The sequence below is a fragment of the Photinus pyralis genome, unplaced genomic scaffold (assembly GCF_008802855.1).
Source record: "Photinus pyralis isolate 1611_PpyrPB1 unplaced genomic scaffold, Ppyr1.3 Ppyr1.4_LG5, whole genome shotgun sequence".
Taxonomy (NCBI): Eukaryota; Metazoa; Arthropoda; class Insecta; order Coleoptera; family Lampyridae; genus Photinus; species Photinus pyralis.
Window position 1 is genome coordinate 3,227,380 of NW_022170596.1, and position 19,989 is coordinate 3,247,368.

The window sequence follows — 19,989 nt, forward strand, 5'->3', positions numbered from 1 at the left end:
ACCACATTTAAAGTACGTAAACTGGTAGCAAAATTTTTTTATACTACAACGCGATCTTTTCTTGACGGAAAGCACGGAAAATAAATGAGATATCGATGAATCGCTCCATTTTGAATTATAAGGATGCTATGAATAAAAACAAAAACAAGAACAAAAACAATTGAGTGTTGCCGTAATCTTCTTCTAAGAATATATAATTATAAGATTTCGGCAACACTCAATTGTTTTTATTCGTAATAAATGAGATAGTCAGCCCATATTCGTTACTGAAAATGACTTTGAAAGGCCACAAAAAATAGATTTACAAAGAAAATTGTATTGCATTTATTTTCATAAACAATCACATACTTGACTTGCCCAAATTAAACAAGACTTTAACTTTACTGGGTTCGTAAACACAAATTTAATCTTAATACAACAGCATAGACGACAACAAAAAACGTCACTTTTCAGACATTTGCATTGTCTTGACGTTATGCGGATTTCTTTTGGTTGAATTTAGATGTTATCTTGTTAATCCAAAAAAAAACGATGTAAGTCGAACTTCAAAACTGTGATAGAAACTCATCGTCATGGAGTGTAACGGGGCGTCAAGACAAAAACAAAACACTTGGTTACACGTAAACAAAATCTACATCCATTTACATTAAACACAGATCAGAAGATTCTATAACAAAAGAAATAAATGCACCTTTATCATTTTATAATGTCTTGTCTACGAGTAGGTATATAAATAAAAGGGAAAATTTCGCATCTTTATGTAATAAATTTCTTTTAAACGCAAGAAGAACGAGATATTAACAAGAATAACAGATTTACGTTAGTGGCAAAGTAGTATATTTTAATGGAAATATCACTTGTTGATATATTCAGTCGCCACGCCATGCCATAAATGAAATGAGGGTGAACTATTAGAGTTTCTTGAAGAAATGGATATCGACAGTAAAGTATTGTGTGTCGTGTAGACGTTATTTTGGCCTCAGCGCCATTAATAATGTTGGGCCACCCTGTACTTGAAATAATTTCAAATTTTAAGTATTGGTTTGAATTTGTATTTCAGTATTTCTTTTTCTTTTTAGAAATTTGTGTAGATGCGTAATTTTTTTTAAATTTTATCGGTTTTGTAAATTGTTCAATTTAGATACGGTGTTGAAGTAATATAATGTGGTCGTTTGTGATAAGAAGTGTTTTTTTATCAAGCGATGTAGTTAACGCGCGTGTTTTATGACTGATAATTAGATAAGAGATGCAGATGCGCGCGTTATTTCGGCGTAAGTTGAGACGCATCCTGTCGAAGCTGGCGTTATTGAATTATTATTTTATTATTTATTATTATTTTATGGTGGAAGTGGTGTTTCATTAAATACCAAAGACAACGAAAAGACGGGGTTTTTTGGTCGGGACGATTTGAGAGCGTATACATTTCTTTACGCTTAATTTGCCGAGCAGTCAGCCTGTTTACGTGAAAAAGTAGCAGTATAAATATACAGGGTGACAATTTGAAAACTTACCACCCCCCATATCTTAGTAAATAAACGAGATATTTAAAAAAATCAAAATCCGTTTCGCTAATTCGGAGTGGGAATCACAATGACATAGTTGGCGACGCACCCCCTCCAACCCCCTGCGCCCCAGCCACCCCAACTTTTAAATCTTAAATAGTGACCCCCCATGTGTGATATGTCGTTGGAAAGCTCTGAAAAAATGCTTTCCAGCCATACCAAATAGCATTACATTTAGTAATTATCGTGCAAATCAAAAAATAAACTAATATGATACATTTGAAATCTGTCGTATTTAAAACGCAACCGGCGAACATTAGACGAACTAAGAGAGAGAATAATTCAAGAATGTCGAAATATTGCAAAACCAACATAGGAAAGGTTCGACAAGAGTTTGAGAATAGATTATTACTGGCGATCAAAAATGAGTTGCTGTCGAGTCGGCTTTGGAAGTTCAAGTTAAATACGATTTTCCATGTTTATTTTTTGATTTGCACGATAATTACTAACCTAAATGTAATTTGGTATGGTTGGAAAGCATTTTTTCAGAGCTTTCCAACGACGTATCACACATGGGGGGTCACTGTTTAAGATTTAAAAGTTGGGGTGGCTGGGGCGCAGGGGGTTGGAGGGGGTGCGTCGCCAACTATGTCATTGTGATTCCCCTCCGAATTACCGAAACGGATTTTGATTTTTTTAAATATCTCGTTTATTTACTAAGATATGGGGGGTGGTAAGTTTTCAAATTGTCACCCTGTATATAAATATAAAGCCGTATAATGTAAGAAAAGTTGAAAGTTCAAATTCCAACAGTGCTTGAAATGTTGAAACCTTTTTTTATGAATTTTTAATGCTTCCTTAGTGCTTCTTATAACCTTCAAAATATGCGTTGTTAGTGCCAATTTTTCGGTAATCAATCAATTTCATTTTCAGAGATAATCGCTTTACGTCATGGAATCATTATTTTGTCCCAGTCAATTGCCAAATATTTGTGAGCATTTGGATCTTGATGGGCAACTCCTGCATGCTTCCACAGTGCACCTTGGCGAAGTCTCTATAGGGCAGAAAGTTCGTCGTCTGTGGTATCTGCCATTTCCGCTTATAGTTTAACTGGTTCCGTCTTTTATTACATACTTATATACTGATAAATTCTTATATATTGAACTTTTTCTGGCATTCCAAAAACATCGCTAATCTTTATACAGGGTGACACGATTCCCTCATCAATTATCCACGCCTGCACACGGTACGTAGGTTATACGCGTCTCTCCAATGTTAAAAATCTGTAAAAAAAAAAACGTTCGTTAGCACTTGCAGAAGACGTAGGGTACTTAACTACATTATAAACAGCGATTAATCACTTCCATTAATCAAATGAAACAAACAGGGAATAATAAATCAATCTCCTTACAAATTAAAAACGAAATCGGGACGCTTTATATAAAAAGAAAGAAAATATGATATTACAAATGATTTCTGAGAAATATCTATGCATATTAATAAAGGTATTACCGGCTTAGCTCCTTAACCTGAGAACTTGTCCGCGTATCCCCATATAATGTAGGTAATAAAGCTAGCGTTAGATGCATTAGGATCTTTAATTCACCCTATCATTAATAATAACTCGTCAAATTGATTTTAATCGTACGAAAGAGGTTGTTAAGAAAAATAGTAGGTATCTGCACGGACAGTATAAAGAATATACATGTTATAATCGTACGTCGTCCTTTATTAAATTGGACGCACCTTTGTCCATGTAATTACAAATCGGATTTATTTGCCGGGAAATTATTCAATTTGAAATACTTTATGGAAAACGCGATTGGTTCTTCAATCCTTTAACTCGCCTTCGTCGCGCGATGAGTATTAATGGATTATTTTTTCCTGTTTTGTCGTGCATTTTAATTTATTCAATGTTGGTGTGTATTAAAATGTGTCGGTGCCGCCTATATTAAACTGGCAAACTAGGGGCATAAACAACGCGTTGACAAGCCTGTTAATCGCCTATCTAAAGACAATTATCGGATCTCTGGGGCGTCTTAATGGAAGCCAGAGGCGTAGTTTTCTACAAAATCTGTCTGGATGTAGTTTATTGCGTTGGTAAATAGTGATCTGTACTTTCGATTTCGTTTTTAATTAATAGGTAGCTAACTAAATGTGACGATTTGAACTGTCGAACATATACTCGTCGATAGAAGGTGTTGTCCATTAATTATTTTTTATAAAATTGAAAACATATTCACAGTGCATATTTTGATCCCTTCACGCAATATCATAAAACTCGACATTCAGGATTTTAGAGATCAATTCTTCAGCAGCACTGGAACAACTCAGAAATGGGAGATTAAGTTAATTTCGGAATAAAAAGACAAATTTATTAGAAGAGTAGACCACGTGAACGTTATCTAATCTAGAATAAATAGGCCAATTGTTGCAGTTTTGTTTCCATGCAGCCGTCTATACTGTGCTCAAAAGCGGGGGTTAAATATTAATAATGAATTTTGACGTGAAATAAATAAACACCCTTGAAGAGGAATTATCCTCAACTCGATTGATTCAAGAATAGATAAGTTAACATAATTGATTCATTGACTCGACTTCTTTATCTCTATTCCAAGCAGCGTATACTGCGGATTATCTCAGATTAGATGTTGTCCTTGAATTCGCGTCTTTAGTTAAAATAAACAAAATTCTTTTATCTAAACGCGCACCTGCGACAAAATCTTGTTACAAAATAAATTATATTAATAATAAGCGAAACTCTTATCTACGACCGGAGAAAAACATGAGATAAACTTTTCCAATATTACGCAAATAACATTCTTATTTTATAACACGTAATTTCTTTACAATTATATAAACAACATACAAATTGCAATGCGGCTATAAACAGAAAGTAGACATCGTCCAAACTACGTAAATTAAGACAACATTATTGTCGCATACATTTACGTCGTTTAGACGATAGTTAATTTCTGTTTAAATAGCCGCATAATTTGTTTATTTTCTTGTAAAATTACGTTAAAGAACGATATGGCTGTTTAGGTATTTGTAAGAGTTTATTTCCAGTCGCGATAAAAGCTGCTTTATCGTTAATTAATTTAATTTGTAAACAGATGTCGCTTGTGGTCGCAGGCGTTACGCGTTATACAAGAATTGTGCGTATTTTAACAAAATAATAAGGAAGTGGAAACGGACATGAAAAAGAGAGGGAATAGAAGACGGAGTTTTTTTAACGGGACCTTTTTACCTTTCGCCTATGGCCGTTTGTGGAAAGTCGTGTTTTTTCTCGCGGCATATTGGAGTTTTCGAGTGTGTGTGAGTGAAATTGTAGACGCATTTCCAGAGTAATTATATGTATTTGCAAGGTAAAGACAGTTGTGGTTAGGAAAGTTTTTAACATAAAGTCTGTTGACTTAAGGGATTGTGAGTACACCGGTAGAGAGTAAATAGTAGAGTTCGAGTTGAAAAGAAGTTAAGTGTACAAGTAATAAAGAAGAGAAGTTTCCAAAGTGACATTAGTTTGTTTTATTATTAAGTGTAGGTACGAATAAATAAAAAAAATTCGTCCAAAAATCTAAACCGGATGCAAATGAACAATACAGTAATCTTCAAACCATGGAGGTTATTGTACCTCCATGCTTCAAACAAACTAGAATTTAAATGTATCTGTACGCTATCAATTATTTTGTCACAAAAATCTGTCAGTCTGATAGTGTGGTAGGCGTCATTTCCAAGGCGTAAGTGTCAGCGCGAAAAAATGGCAAATTTGCGGGTGAATGGGACGTCGGAGATGGGTACCGACAAAGGGAATGTGGTAGCCCCCGACAAGATTTTACTGAGGACGCAGTTAAAGCTTCACATGCGAATTGCGAGTGAAATTATGAAACTTACTTCACGCAATATGTGCATGTATTGTATTTTTATCTTCTAATTTATTTTCAAGTTACATTTATTGGACCTGAAGGCGTGGAAAATGTGTAATTGAGAATCAGAATAAAAAATATTTGCGTTTATTCTTTACGTATTAAAAATATCGGCGTTAGTAGTATGTAGGTACGTAATGAGGTCTCATATCAAGTATTGATAAATTTAGTCCATGTAAAGTCATAGGAAACCGTATAGTGTGCAACTTATACCGAAGAATAAGATTGATCTAAGGGTTTACCGTACATGTTTTGTGTCTTGATACGTTGTAGGTCTTGGGTTTCTTCCGGCCACGAAATTCACTTATTGCAATAGGTAAGATTCAAACGCTATTCTATTTCAATATGAAAATGATGCTTATACTTTTAGTGGTAGTGTTAAAAAACCTCCCTTCAAACAAATGAGCTCAAATTCTGTATGCTTGTTTATTTAAGATGTTTAACTAGGGGATATTTTTTGCGAATTGTGGTGTACACGGGCTGTGGGCATACGTGATTTTAATGTAATGTGAAATTGTTTTAGTTTTGACAACAAAACTATCTCATTATGAACGAACAACTAAACTGAAATTGACTTTTGTTGAGCAGAGAATTTAAAGGGAAATTTTCTTAGTGTCAAAAGGTTTTCAGTGGACGAGTTCTCGGACGCACATTCGTTCAAGAAGCAGTCGCTAGTTGCCGCTGAAATTCGACGAAGGAATAATTGTCTTTGTCAAATTTGCTCCAGGTTTATAAACAATCACTATCTCTAGCGAAAAGTTGAAAGCGAAATTTCATGTGCGGCGAATTTAACAGGGGAGGGCCAAGGGGTCGGGGTGAGACTTTTCAAGGGACGAATTTTTATCGTACCTACACTCTTTGTCTAAATTTTTTACCAGAAATCTTCTTGAAAACCTTAGGAATTCTTAAGAACCTCTGTAAAAACCTCCTTCGGAACCGTCTTCGAGAATATATAAATTATTGAAGAAGTTAAACACAAACAAGTTGTAAATCATCAGCATATGCATGATTAAAGCGCATTTTTGGTCATGCAGGTCAGTATTTTATTAGCGAAGTTTAAAATTATCGATCTCACGAGTAATTTTGGCTGCGTTAAATAATTAATTTTATTTAATTTCAATTGACGGTACGTCTTCATTTTGTAAAACAAATCACAAAGTAATAAGTTTTTATACTGGTAGCGCTATCTAACGGTAAAATTATAGCACCTCCGAAACCCATATCGAAATTATTTTCTTCAATTATCGATTTCACAAGTAATCTAACTCAAAATAGACTAGTGCCTGCACATCTACACTATAGCAGAAAGCTTTTAGTGAAAATTTGAATTCTCTAGCTATTGTAGTTGTGGAGATCTCACGCGGACAGCCGGCCTGCCAGCAATAACGAATATAATAGCGTATTTTTTTCAAAAATGCGCTAAAAATCCAAAAACCACTTCAGTATTACAACAAAATGCTCGGTGCTTAATGCAAGCATTTTACCCAGCTCGAAGGCTAACGAGAACATTTTACTATAGGTCTAGCACAACTGAATTTTCCTAGAAATTTGTATGAAAACATCTTATTAAGTAACATTTCCAAAATCTTCATAGAAATCTAGAAATTATGAAGAGAAATGTCTTTAGAAAACTAATGAAATAGTAGCAATCCTCTTAAAGTCTTCATAGAAGCAGTCTTGAAAATCATCATACATTATTGGAGTCTCAAACTTTTTTAAAACGATTTAAGAAGTATTTTCCGAGCAAACTTCTTTGCAGCAAATTGGTTGATGCTCAGATCAGTACCGGTTTCAATTGGGGTTCGGGCGTGCAGGTTCCGTACGTGCTGCGGATGAGATTGGTAAAGCAACCTTGGAATCCTGATCATTTAAAAGTAAATTGGAAATATATCCACGATTTACGTAAATCTGCCTAATTTGATTACTTAACTTTCTGGCAATTTGGGAAATTTCGATAGAAACATCTTAGACAGAGTTTACAAAATCTTCTTCGGACAAATTCTTGAAATCTCCTTAGAGATCTTCAAAAATCTGCTGAAGATTTTGAAGATCACGAGAACCCTAAAAATTTTAAAAAGTTTTTGTAAATATTTTTAGGAGGTGGCTAACAAAGCGTAGGAAAAGGTTTTTTTCTTAGATATTCCACTCCAAATTATTCTCCCCGCTCGGAATATTCTCATAAAATTTATTATAACTTGATAACCTCTCGGTACTAATTTTGAGTTTGAAATCGTTTAATTTAAAGTATTTTTTCTGCCATTTTTTAATGCAGAGAGTAAGATCTTTGGCCTATTTCAAGCCGCACAAATTCGTCAAGAGTGGGAAAAGAAATTTTTAGGCGTCTAAGATCAATTATTCCTATGGCCGATTTTCTAAAAGGTGGTCGATAGTTCGAATAGATCTTAGGCGTTCAAATTCGAGATAGTCTAGATTGGATATTTGTTCGGGAAAATTGTTCCATATGAATACCACTATCAATTAACAGTGTAAATGCGTTGGTGGTCCAAGTCCAAGAACGATTTCGCACTTAAGGTCAAATTGTGCCCTCTTCGATCAGTAGAAAAATAGAAAGTATAACTACTGGACGGTTATTACTATAAATGCAGAAGGCGCTTCATCACGATTTTATGCTTGCACAGTAAATTATTAATATTACCCATTTTTCTACCAGTCTCCATTATATTTGAAACCTACGCCCTACTTCATGTGATTTCATTCATATGACGCTGATTACATTCTAAATTTACATGCATAATGATGAACGTGAGCTTGGTTAGTCTACGCATTTTACATGTCTTTTTTCATAAAATTGTTTTCGATCGGATGTCAATTCACGTATAGTGCTCCACTGCCAACAGCGATAACTGTGAAATCACATACATTGTAATTGATGTAATTGTCCGTTCTGTTCGTAGTTAAGACTTACAAAGCACGTTCCGCAATTACTTTTCCAGTAGATTATTTTGCACCTACTTACAATTACATTTATTTGTTTGTTTTCGCACGTCCAGGTTCAGGTAATGTTCGGCCGTAAGGTCAAACAGTCTGATCTCAACGAGAAATTTTGGCAATGTCGCACTTTTTTGCTTGATGATATTATAATTTAATGTAGGTTGAAGTCGATTTAACTAATGTTGGCTTTTGTCTGATCCAAAATTAGAGTCCGACGTTTTGACCCCACGTTACATGAGGACTTCAAAGAAATCAAGAGTAGATTTAGATCACATGCGTAATATATAGAAGGATCATCTTGAGTGATGGACTATGACTGATTACTATCACATGATCAAATTAGAAAAGGTGACATAAAAATTCTATCATTTATAAATAGTTTTTATTTACTCAATGTCTACAATTGGACACGTGGCAACTGGCAAAGGAAGCTCCGCGCTAATTATTAATGATTTTTATTATACAAAGAAGAATATTCTCTTTTTTTTTACCATCACCGAGCTTGATTTAGCAATGCATGCAAATTATGTATCGTGGATCTATTTTTGTAACCGTAATTATTTTGATGGTGCTTTCTGAGACAAATGTGTTCCATCACAAAACCGTACTCGAGTAGGTACCTCAAGCAAAATCCAATTAAATTCATAAGACCGTACTGACAATCATCACCGAGTAATAATAATTTCGTAATTAGTTAACTTTTTTACGACCCGACCAGATATTTTACAAGACAACAAGACACTTTAGACCTTAACATCAAAGCCGAGACAATCGCTACAATGTCAGACGCCTTTGATCAAATGATATTGAGACGAACGGACCGACATAGCTACAAAATAATGATACATAAAACATAAATGTTCTTTTCATGTGCATTCCGACAGGCGGGGGTCGTAAAAGAAACACTTACACTGTTGGAAAACACATTGAAACAATAACTTACATGGTGACATTTATGAATTAAACCAGTAAGGTGAAGTCTGCAAGCTGGAACTAAATCGCGAACGGAACTCGGGTTCTTTTATTTTCTTTAACTCATTCACTTATTGACACGGTTGTAGTGGTAGAAACAAAAGTAAATAGTTGCAGCCTGGTCGGGAATACTGGACATTTGCACTGTTCGTTTCAATCGCTTCCCCCTGATGCATGACGTTAAATAAATGATCGGCTCCAATTTTCATTACTTCTTTGTGTTTTATGTGTCCTCAGCCAATTTCTCATACAGTGCCGTTTTTACAATTGTGTATAGACTAAGCCATGGATTATTTGCATATATGCATAACAGAGTAAATGATTCTAGAATGTTCTCTGCATTGTCACAATTTACCACAAATCGTACAATGAATTAATTAGGTTGATGAAATGGAAAACCATAATGTAAACAAAACTGAAAACCCAGTATAATTCAACAGAGAAGAATCAACAATTTTTGCTACTGTGTTTCTTAGTTTTATTTTGAAATTTATTTTTTTTGTGTTGATCAGAACAAGTTATAAAGGCAGGGTCATTACATCATATTTCGTGCTGGAACAAGGCCAAATCAAAATAATCAAATATGGTGTACTGATTCCGAGGAAAAGATTAATTATACTAGCGATCGGTATCATGTTAATTATTTTTCGTAAAAAATTAATCTATTGACATAATTAATTACATTATTTATCTTACTTTTTGTTACAAGAATCAAGAACAGTGCGAATAATTTTAGGCTGTAAGGTTATGACACCTTTTTTTAAATTTAGGATATCGCTATAGTTGTATTTGATTTAATAATATAAATTAATTTCTGTGTTGAACTTACTACTGAGTTTTTAGCGCATTTTTGCAAATTTATTATAATTTCATCTCACTTTTGGCTGATTACTGGCTAGCAGCAAATGAGGGTTGGTGGAAGAACGCTTGTGGAAAGACGAGGAATGTACGTGTACCTACCGGGGCCGTGTAATTAACAATTTTAGGAACGGGGATCCACGATGTAGGGTTGGCGATATCTGGGCGCCATCCCCGAGCGTTGTTTACTAACGTGGTAATTTTTCATTTCTTCGTCTTCTTCTTGTATAGTTTTGGTCCGATTGTTTTCAAACTGGTGTTTTGACTTTGAGCGGCCAAAAGTTACGTTCCGCTGTAAATTTTGTCACGCGGTTTAAAGTTTCTTAAAGCTCGAAATGCGGTCTCTCTGCGGTGTCGTCAACCGAATGTTTTCTTATCGGCGATCACGCGCGCTTATCTAATTAAATTTCACCTTACGTAACGCGATAACAAATATTCTTATCACAAAGACAAGATGTTCCTACCTTTTCACACGTCATTCGACTTCTACAATAAATAAACAAAACTTAACCATTCAGCAATTCCCATACAAAGGAAGTGAACCCCAAACTCACTAAAAAGGAACGAAATCCGTGTTTAATTCCCATTAACCAAATTTACTCGAAACAAATTATATTCCACATAGAGAGTGACCCATTACTATTATAAGTGTCGAGATCAAACAAAATGCCTGCGTGACGTTGTTGACATAACAATATATAAAGAATTCTGACAGATCCGAATTGTCGGAGGACGTGGGATTTCATGGATGACCATTCTTTTCGTTAACACCTTTGATTATACCATGAAAGCTAGAAGGCATTCTCTCCCTCCACCACCCTACCCCTTTTGAACATCTGCCCCATTTTATTTGGACATCGTTGAATTAGTGACTACACATGATAAACACTAGAGACTGAGGCGCTGTATCTCGAGTAGTTCACAAAAAAGCTTCTTACGATCACCGTTCGGTGTGCACCAACCTCGGTGCGCCATTCATGCCATTGGCAATATCAGCCCATGACATCACAATCGGGTACTTTCATGGATCACTTGACTCGGTGGCTTCGACTCAAAGGACACGAGTAAAAAAATTTTGATATGAAAACTACATCACGGCACAATTAATTTATTGACAATGACAAACATTTATACCCTAACACATTAAACAATAAAATTAAAACAAAATTCACCTATGAAAGAAAAGCGTACAAAGCTTGCTTGAACATAATACCTCGCACGCAGGCGATAAAAAAGTCTTAGAATTACTTACAAATTTTTTTTTAAATTGCCTAATTTTGGAGTAACTGTATGCGTAAACTCCAATAAATATTTTTATTGAGGTTGCTTAACTGCTTCTACACACTTTATTTCGAAACCGACGAACTGATTCAATTAAAGAAATAGGGGCAAAATGCTCGAGTGGTTGGCGTTAACAATAATACACGCTTTTTTTGCCGTTGCGAAAACTAACAGCTAGCAGCAGCCGCGCTTTCTCGTTACCTCCAGTATTTAAAGGAACACCACCTCTACCATTAAATAAACTCCTTCCTTTACAAAATTTCAAATAGCTCTCCATTCACAACGGACTTGATAACGCTAGCTTTGAAGAAACGCGTCCCGCATCCCACTTACGCCGAAAAGAACGTGCAATTCTTCGAAATACCTTTTAACAGACGTAAGAACACGTACGTTAATGGATTTTCGTCCGAAAAACTCCTTATCGCAAACGACCAGATGTCCCTACATTTTAACACGCAATTTCACGTTTTACAATTAAATACAAAAATCTTTTTTAAACAATTTACAAAAGTAGATGTTCTCTGCTGATTATAATATGATGAAAGACGTCGAGACGAAAATCTGAGAAAATGGTAAATTGGGATTCTCAACCGAATACCGAGCAGTGCGATCCTAAAAGCTTATCCGGTTATGGCACGATGTCGTAATTTGAAATGTTACCAGAAAAAAATATTAGATTTGGAAAATTTGAACGGGAAAAACGCGTACTGAAAACATTTCAGTGTCGTTTTCTCTTTCTGTTTTCTACTATGAACGGCGGTAAAAACTGACTGGTTTTCAAATTCGTAACTTATCATTGGAATCTCCGTAATCCAGAAGGATACAGTGTAGGTTAAGTGAGGGCAAAGTTGTCCCTTTTTCTGATAAAAAAACGCATTTGAAATTTTTGAAAAATCCTTGAAAATAACTGAGATATCACCGAAAAACTGAAAATGACAAATTTCGTCTTCACTTTTCCTAGCTTAAACGGTGGGAAATGGGCAGTTTACATGCTACTTTCTTATTTCTTATGGACATCATACCTCTTGGATTTTTACGGAATGACAACAAAAATCCATTTAAATGGATCGCAGTCATAGCCATGTTGATTCAGCAAGATCTAGTTACCCGGTGGTTAATTTGTTGAGAAATTAATGTAAAACTTTTGATTTTGAAAGTTTCCTTGTAAATTTATGTAAAAGTATATAGTGTGACAAAGTCATTATTTTTCTTTTTTTATTCCGTAAAAATCCAATATGGCGCCCATAAGAAATAAGAAAGTATAGTAGCTTCTACATCTAGTGTGCTATGGAAATTCTGATTACAGATTCTTCGAAAAAAAAAGCGCTAACGGGAACCGTCCATTTCCGGCCGTTTAAGCTAGCTAAGATGAAAACAAAATTTAACATTTTCAGTTTTTCGGTGATATATGTTATTTCCAAAGATTTTTCAAAAATTTCAAAAGCGTTTTTTTAGTCATATAAGCTCACCGTTACGTAGCCACAAATTTGAACCACCCTGTACATGTTTGTAGATAATAAATACTTTTTACAACTGTAGGAGAAGTATCACTGATTGTAAAACTTATAAAACCCTATTCAGATTATAATGAGTTACGGGGGTTGTTGATAAACGAACGCATCTCCCACATCGTTCACACTCAACGATGCTCTAACTTTTCTGGAACGCAATAAGCATCCCAATTATTTTTTCTTAATATTCTGGCGTTAAATGGATGGATTAATGTGGGAAACGTGAATGAAAGTAATTCTTAACTGTCCTTCCATAAAAGTTGGAACAGGATACTTCGAACATTAGGAAGTTATTTACAAATACGATAATTCGCTTGGTTACATAAACATTTTGGTTTTTAAAATGTGTCAAAAACATTTAACATTTTTTACTGTTTAGCAAGCGGGCGATGAAATATGTATTAAATCAACGTCGTCGAGCTGTTAAAAGGATAAATTATTTTCGTTGGCTAAATCCAGGCTTATGCCCCTACAATATTTTTCTAATTCTGTTGTATTCTCAATACTAATCGTGTAACGTGAAACGTCATAACAACAAGATGGTTTGTTGGATTTAGGCCAAATTATTCATAACTGAATCATTTGCTGACAAACTGTCTCGATCTATTATTTACCTATTCTAATGCGATTTCCTTTTTGCAGGCACGCCGATTAATAGATTACCAATTATGGCGAAAGCGGTATTGGACCTTTACGAATTGTACAATTTAGTGATAGCGAGAGGAGGACTAGTCGATGTAATTAACAAAAAACTATGGCAGGAAATCATTAAGGGACTTCGCTTACCTTCTTCGATTACTTCCGCCGCATTTACGTTAAGGACGCAGTAAGTGTTTTTTTACAATAAATATTCAATGCATGCATTTTATGTTCGATTTGGCCATTCTTTGTCTGAATGATCTAGTACCTACTTACCAATTTTATAAACAATGCGTGACTTAATATGTAACGTTTGAGGTTGAATATTTTATTGAGGCAATAAAATCGGAAACAGTAATGTTTCACATTAATATGGTTTTATGGTTGGTTTTTGAACATTAGTACTTGTTTTTTTTTTGCTTGCAATTATTTTTATATACCTATACTACGTCTTTTTTATGGCTTTCTGAAACGATCAGAATTGATTTGTTTGGTCGACAAAAAAAGGTTGTGCTAGTCCGCTGCTTGTGCTTTTCTAACCCTATTATTATTACATTATGTAACATCTTTCAATAATCAAAAGGGACTGTTTTATGCTGTAGCTACCATTGCATCCTATATCTTCCAAAAGCTAGCGTTACCTATAACACCTTCATTCGCTTTAAATAAAATGGAAATGCAAAATTAAATTGTATTTTAATGTTGTACTACTAACCTAGCAATAAATTTCGCTGTTTCGTTACCATCATTACCAATTCTCGCCAATGGATATAAAATTGGAAAAGTGCCGAAAACCTTTTTTGCGTCGGTTGAAGGAGGACTTAACTACTACAGTTTTCAAGATTTTTAGTTAATACTACTTAATAAACATTTAAAAAGGCTCTGCAAATCCATTTAAATCGAGTTTTCTCTGGAACTACTGATCGGATTTGAAAATATAAACAGTTCTAACAACATAATGAACATTCCTTTTGACCTATCTAACATTTACTACCCCTTCCCATTTAAAATTTTTGGGGTGCAATTCACCCCCTTCTCAGAGTTAAAGTTACGTAAGTAGTATTACTTAATTTAGGTGTCTCCCTCAAAACTAAAATTGACGTGTTCGAGCGTTTCTGGCAAAACTGTCGTTAAGTCGGCAAAATTAGCATTGACTGTTTTCAGTGGGCCACCGTGTATAATATACGATTACTAATAAAAGATACAAAAATACCTTCTGCATTATGTTACTGGGCACTGTTCTTTGAGAACAATGTTTTTATAAACAATTTACATAGATAAATACAGCGACGCAGACGAATAGTGAGTTGCAACCGTTTAAATTAACAGGACGTCAAAAACTAACAAAAAAGCATGAGAAGGTGTTTAATAAGTGCTAAAAACAGAGTACATATGGATTGTTTCCTTACAACTATATATATAAATCTTAATTTTGTGAAATATGGACCAATTGACATAGTTTTTTCTCCATTTTTTTCTAATTTAACACCATTCATAGTTATGGTTAAAAGAAAGAGAAAAAATAACCTTTCTAATGACCTATTATATGACCTACGCTGCTACTTTTCTGATCTTAACCAATATAAAAAACAAAAATTAAAAAAAGGATACTCAAAATCAGAGCTGTTTTCGGGGACTTCCAGAGAAAAACCTTCATGGACGCGACTACTCTACTGTTTTCGAAAAAAACGGTTTCCGAAAGATGACAGCCAATTTCATGAAAGCACCAGATACCTACATTTTGAAAAAAATCCCTAAACTATTACATCCCTATCACTTTCGCAAAATCTGTGTGTTTATCTTCTTTAGCAATTTACCATATTTAGTTTCGAATTTGCCATACCCGCTTTCGAAAAGGGACTTGTAAGAACTTTCTTCGGAAATCATGTTTTCCACTTGTCTGTCGGTTCACCCGACCGCACCACCCGTTCGCTTGTCTAATAAGTATCTCTTGGCTGAGTGCCCAAGACAATACACGATAATAAAAAGAGAGATTACATTTTCGCAATTTCGATATGTTGCTTGAATGAAAAAAAAATTAACAAAATTGGCTTTGGGAAAAAACATTAAAAAATTCGGAAATTTGCGAAATTCAAATAAGTGATGAAACTTCACAAAAATGCAAAGAATTCAGTGAAAAAAACCCAAACAGCAGGTCTTTCAAATGAACAAAAGTTACATAAAATTAACAATTTTGTAATAACACGTATGAAGCTCTGAAAAGTTTTTAAAAGGTTTTCCAGAGTCGAGACTCCTTACGCCCTTTCCAAAGTTTTCGGGTTGCCTTTTAGGTCCTTTCGGAATCTTTATTAAAGCTAGACGGGCCTTCATTACTTTGTAAAGGGTCTAAAGTGTTCTCAATGTAATCTGGAATGGTCTAGAAATACTTCTTAGTTGTTTCCACCTTGTTATACAGGGTGTCCCAGATTGTGCGGGATTGCATGGGTTATTTTGAATCAGTGAAGAGAAATTTTTGCAATTTCGTGTGCTGATGACTAAAATTTAAAGAAGTTTAGAAAAAAGTTGAATATAAAATCGTCTCACTGTTATAGGACAACGTCCAAAATGAGGCCAAAACGAAATCCAAAATGAAAAGATGCATATCAACCTTGTTTTGTGAAATTTTACTTGATTAAATAAAATGTTTTATTCTCTTTTTAACAATGTAAGATATCATATTGTGATATACTCGTACATGGTAAAAAAACCAATGAAACTAATTCTTTTTGTATTTTAGGCTGCTAATTAATTATTGTTTGGTGGATTACAGGCTCTTTTGTTGTACTGACTTTTTAAATGCATTTTTTTGTTCTTTCGTGACTTGGATTATTGGGAATCGGATTTTTCCAAAACGGCAGGGGTATACGAGAATAAAGTAAACAAGTTTTGGTACATTGCTTTCAGAAGAAGGTAGATTAGATTCAGAGTTTATGGATTTATTCAACATTTATTTGTTGCTCTGAGGAAGTTAATTTGGATTTTTCCAAAACGGTAGGGGTATCCTGTAAACGAATATTGATTTTGATAAAATGGGGTAACCATTTTCGAGCCCCTAATTTTTGGCGTCAAATTTCAGACAGGCCATCCAGGGAGCCTACGCCATTACCACCGATTTACGGTGGTAATGGCTACGCCCATAATTTTCTCCTTTTGAAATTTATTTTATGTTTAAAACAATCTTTGGAGTTTTGTGGAGCTTGTAGCAATGTGACATGTAATGACGAAAAAATTCATATGCCCAGATTGACCATCATATCGGAGAATCAAAAATTGTTCCAATTCCAGGACGAAATCATATTTGTAAAGTATTTGGCATCCTTAGGCATTGATTTTGCACAAATTAATGTTAACGTGATTTCCATTTGAATATAAGCTACTCACTATATACCTACGCCTTATTATTATTTCGTACCGAATGTTCAAGTAATTGTATTTTTTATTGAGGTCAACTGTTAAGAATTGACGAATGTAAGAAAATTTGGATTAGGCGTGGAATTCGTGGAATATTACAATACCCTTTATGTAGGTTAGGTTGTAAAAATCACAAAAAAAATCGTTTAAATCTAAACGTCTCGTTTTGATTTACAACTCTGCTGAGCGTCACTAAAAATTTAAATCGAAAGTGCTATAAAATGATATTCAAGAACGGCGGTCTATAATAAAATTTAGTCTGGTTAGTCACGGTAAACCAATTAAATTTAAAGAAACTCGTAGGAGCATTAATAACCAGCCACTCTTTGTTTTATGAATTTATTTTTCTCGTCGGTCTGAAATGTCCCTACTTTGCCACGATGTCGCCGTCGCCCTTGCTGGATTAGCTATAGGTATAGGTAATAATTCAGATTAACAAAGCTCGATTAAAGGATGAAGGAAGTGACTTCCTATAAAAAACAAAACGAATTAAATATCTTGACGTTTTGCCAGCGCCTTCATGGCGTGACGTGTTAAAAGAAAGTCTTACTAATGAGCATATTAATCGTAATTTGGTGTTTATTTTATCTTACCGAGAAGAACCCAAAATTTATTATTCTAAATTAAAACAAACTCTGTACTGCAGAATTTTCCTTTGTTTAAGTTATATAATGTTCTTTTCTTCTAGGTATATGAAGTACCTGTACCCATATGAATGTGAAAAACGTCGCCTTTCAACCCCAGCCGAACTTCAAGCAGCAATTGATGGCAATCGTCGCGAAGGTCGGCGTAGTAGTTACGGTCAATACGACAGTATACAAAGATCTCCCATTCCTTCATCCCAAATGTCTCCTTTGTCTCTGGTCTCGCAACATCAGCAGTTAACAGCTCGCATGAATTCGGTCATGAGTGGCGGTATCAGTTTGCACAATGGTGCGCATCACCCAAGTCACCCGCAACCTTTAGGCCTTCCACTAAACGGCGGACCAATTCCCGGCTTGGCACCCAGTGAAGTCGAGGCCCGCATGATGGAGTACGTCAAATTGCTCAGCAAGGAAGTTAGAAGCGCAGCGTCAACACCTCCCCGACAAGGCGAAGCGTCACCACCAAGTGCGACATCACCGCTGAACCCCTTCGAAATGTCACGCATGGCCTTATGGAACTTATACAACAATAACCAAGTACAACCCGAACCACAGAAAGAAGCCCTGAACTTGTCAGATCCCGCCCCACACCTTCCGTTACCACCCCCGCAGTCCCCAATAGTCAAAAGAGAAATCGAAAGAGAGTCACCACCACCAAAAAAATTTCTAAAGGACGACGACGAATCAAGACACACACCCGCAACGACGCATATAAAAATAAATAGTAGAGGTAAGTAGGACATTTATCACAGTCCCATTAAAATCTTATGGACTAATCGCGCAATTCGTTTCGAAAAATATGAAAATTTATTTAGACGCTTAGTGTACTAATGATGATTTCAACCAAAAATATAAATCTAAGAAAAATTAAGATCTAGATTTGATGATCCTAATGTGTTTCGTTAGAAGTGCCAGTGTCTTAATGGAGCGTGAGGGCGCTCCGAATTTATATAAATAAAAATAGAACTAAGAATTGAAAGGCAAGACTATTTCCAAACCCATCTTTGCGTTTCCCTGCGCGGAATAATTAATTTAAATTTCCCAATTTAAAAAGGAGACCACGTCACATTGGCATTCGTTCCTTGCTACCTAATAAACAGTTATAATGATCAGAGTGATTAATGGACCCTTCTCTCTGTTGCAGGGGATTCGCGCAGTGGAGACAATTCCTTAGTCGTTAGTATGGAACTCAACGGTATTACGTACCAAGGGGTTTTATTTGCACAATCGCCAACTAGTGGAAGGACCGCTTTAGCTTCGTAAATTATTTTTTAAGAAACACGTTTCGCGCGAACTTTATTTATTATTAATGATGTTTCAATACTAGATATGCATGTTCTTAACGAATTTTATTATTAGATGTTATTGTGCTTGTACAAACCGTTGTGTGCGTCAACTTCCATGGATTAAGGTCAGTATTCACCTATAATGTGAAAATCACTTTCAATCTCGAATTCGTTAAGCTTGTTAACTGTGATTCGATTTCAGTTATAAGTTATATACAATAGGCCAGTTCTTCTGGAAATTCAGAATACTTTCCAATTACTAACTCTTGCGTAATTGTAAATATATAAATACAGAGTAATCAGTATTTTAGAATAGTGTGTGATTAGGATTTTTAAATTTTTGTATATCTGCCAAAAGACTGTTATTTTATCATTATTATATTATTGTATACCATATATGAATATGATTGTGAATTAGTATTTTAATTGACTTTTTATTTATTAAGCAGTTAATGTATTTATAACTAGTTATTACCTTCTAGCAATATTAGTGAATAGAAGTTGTAGAGATCAAAATGTGTAATACTACGAAAATATTGTTCCATCGGTAGATTAGAATTAGAAATATGATCAACACAAAACATTTCTCATTATTTGATCTGTGTGTCTCAGGGATAGAGATAAAAACATTTTGTGGAAATTATTCCTATAATAATATGGTCATGTGTTCGTATAGTAGTTGTGTTTTCTTATTTAAGATTCAATTATCATATTGTCTACAGTTTTTATAAATTCCTATGCGTGTTATCATTGCATTCAATCGTATTTACTTCCGTCCGCCGTCGGTAGTGAGGTATATCTTATAAAGTGAATCACCTCCAAATGACAAGTTTTCTTGAAGTTTTCAAAACTAAGCCTGTTTAGCCTGTTATGGACGAAAATACTTCTAAACAACGACATTTTCTTCCGTATAGACGTTCAAGAAGCGTAATGATGTCACCTGTATCCCCCAGCACAGAGTAACGCCCAATTTAAATTTATCTAGAGATCCATGGTAATCTTATGAT

The 19,989-nt window shown here is 34.8% G+C and overlaps 1 protein-coding gene across 1 annotated transcript in view; it reads left to right on the forward strand.

Annotated features, from left to right (window-relative positions):
- Nucleotides 1-19,637, forward strand: part of LOC116172713 (protein dead ringer-like) — a 43,774-nt gene extending 24,137 nt beyond the window's left edge. Inside the window, exons 2-4 of the mRNA XM_031489977.1 lie at nt 13,645-13,828; nt 17,741-18,426; nt 18,841-19,637. Of these exons, the coding sequence (XP_031345837.1) occupies nt 13,645-13,828; nt 17,741-18,426; nt 18,841-18,959 (989 nt within the window). The 3' untranslated portion in view covers nt 18,960-19,637. The remainder of the gene's footprint in view (nt 1-13,644; nt 13,829-17,740; nt 18,427-18,840) is intronic.
- The last annotated feature ends 352 nt before the right edge of the window (nt 19,638-19,989 follow it).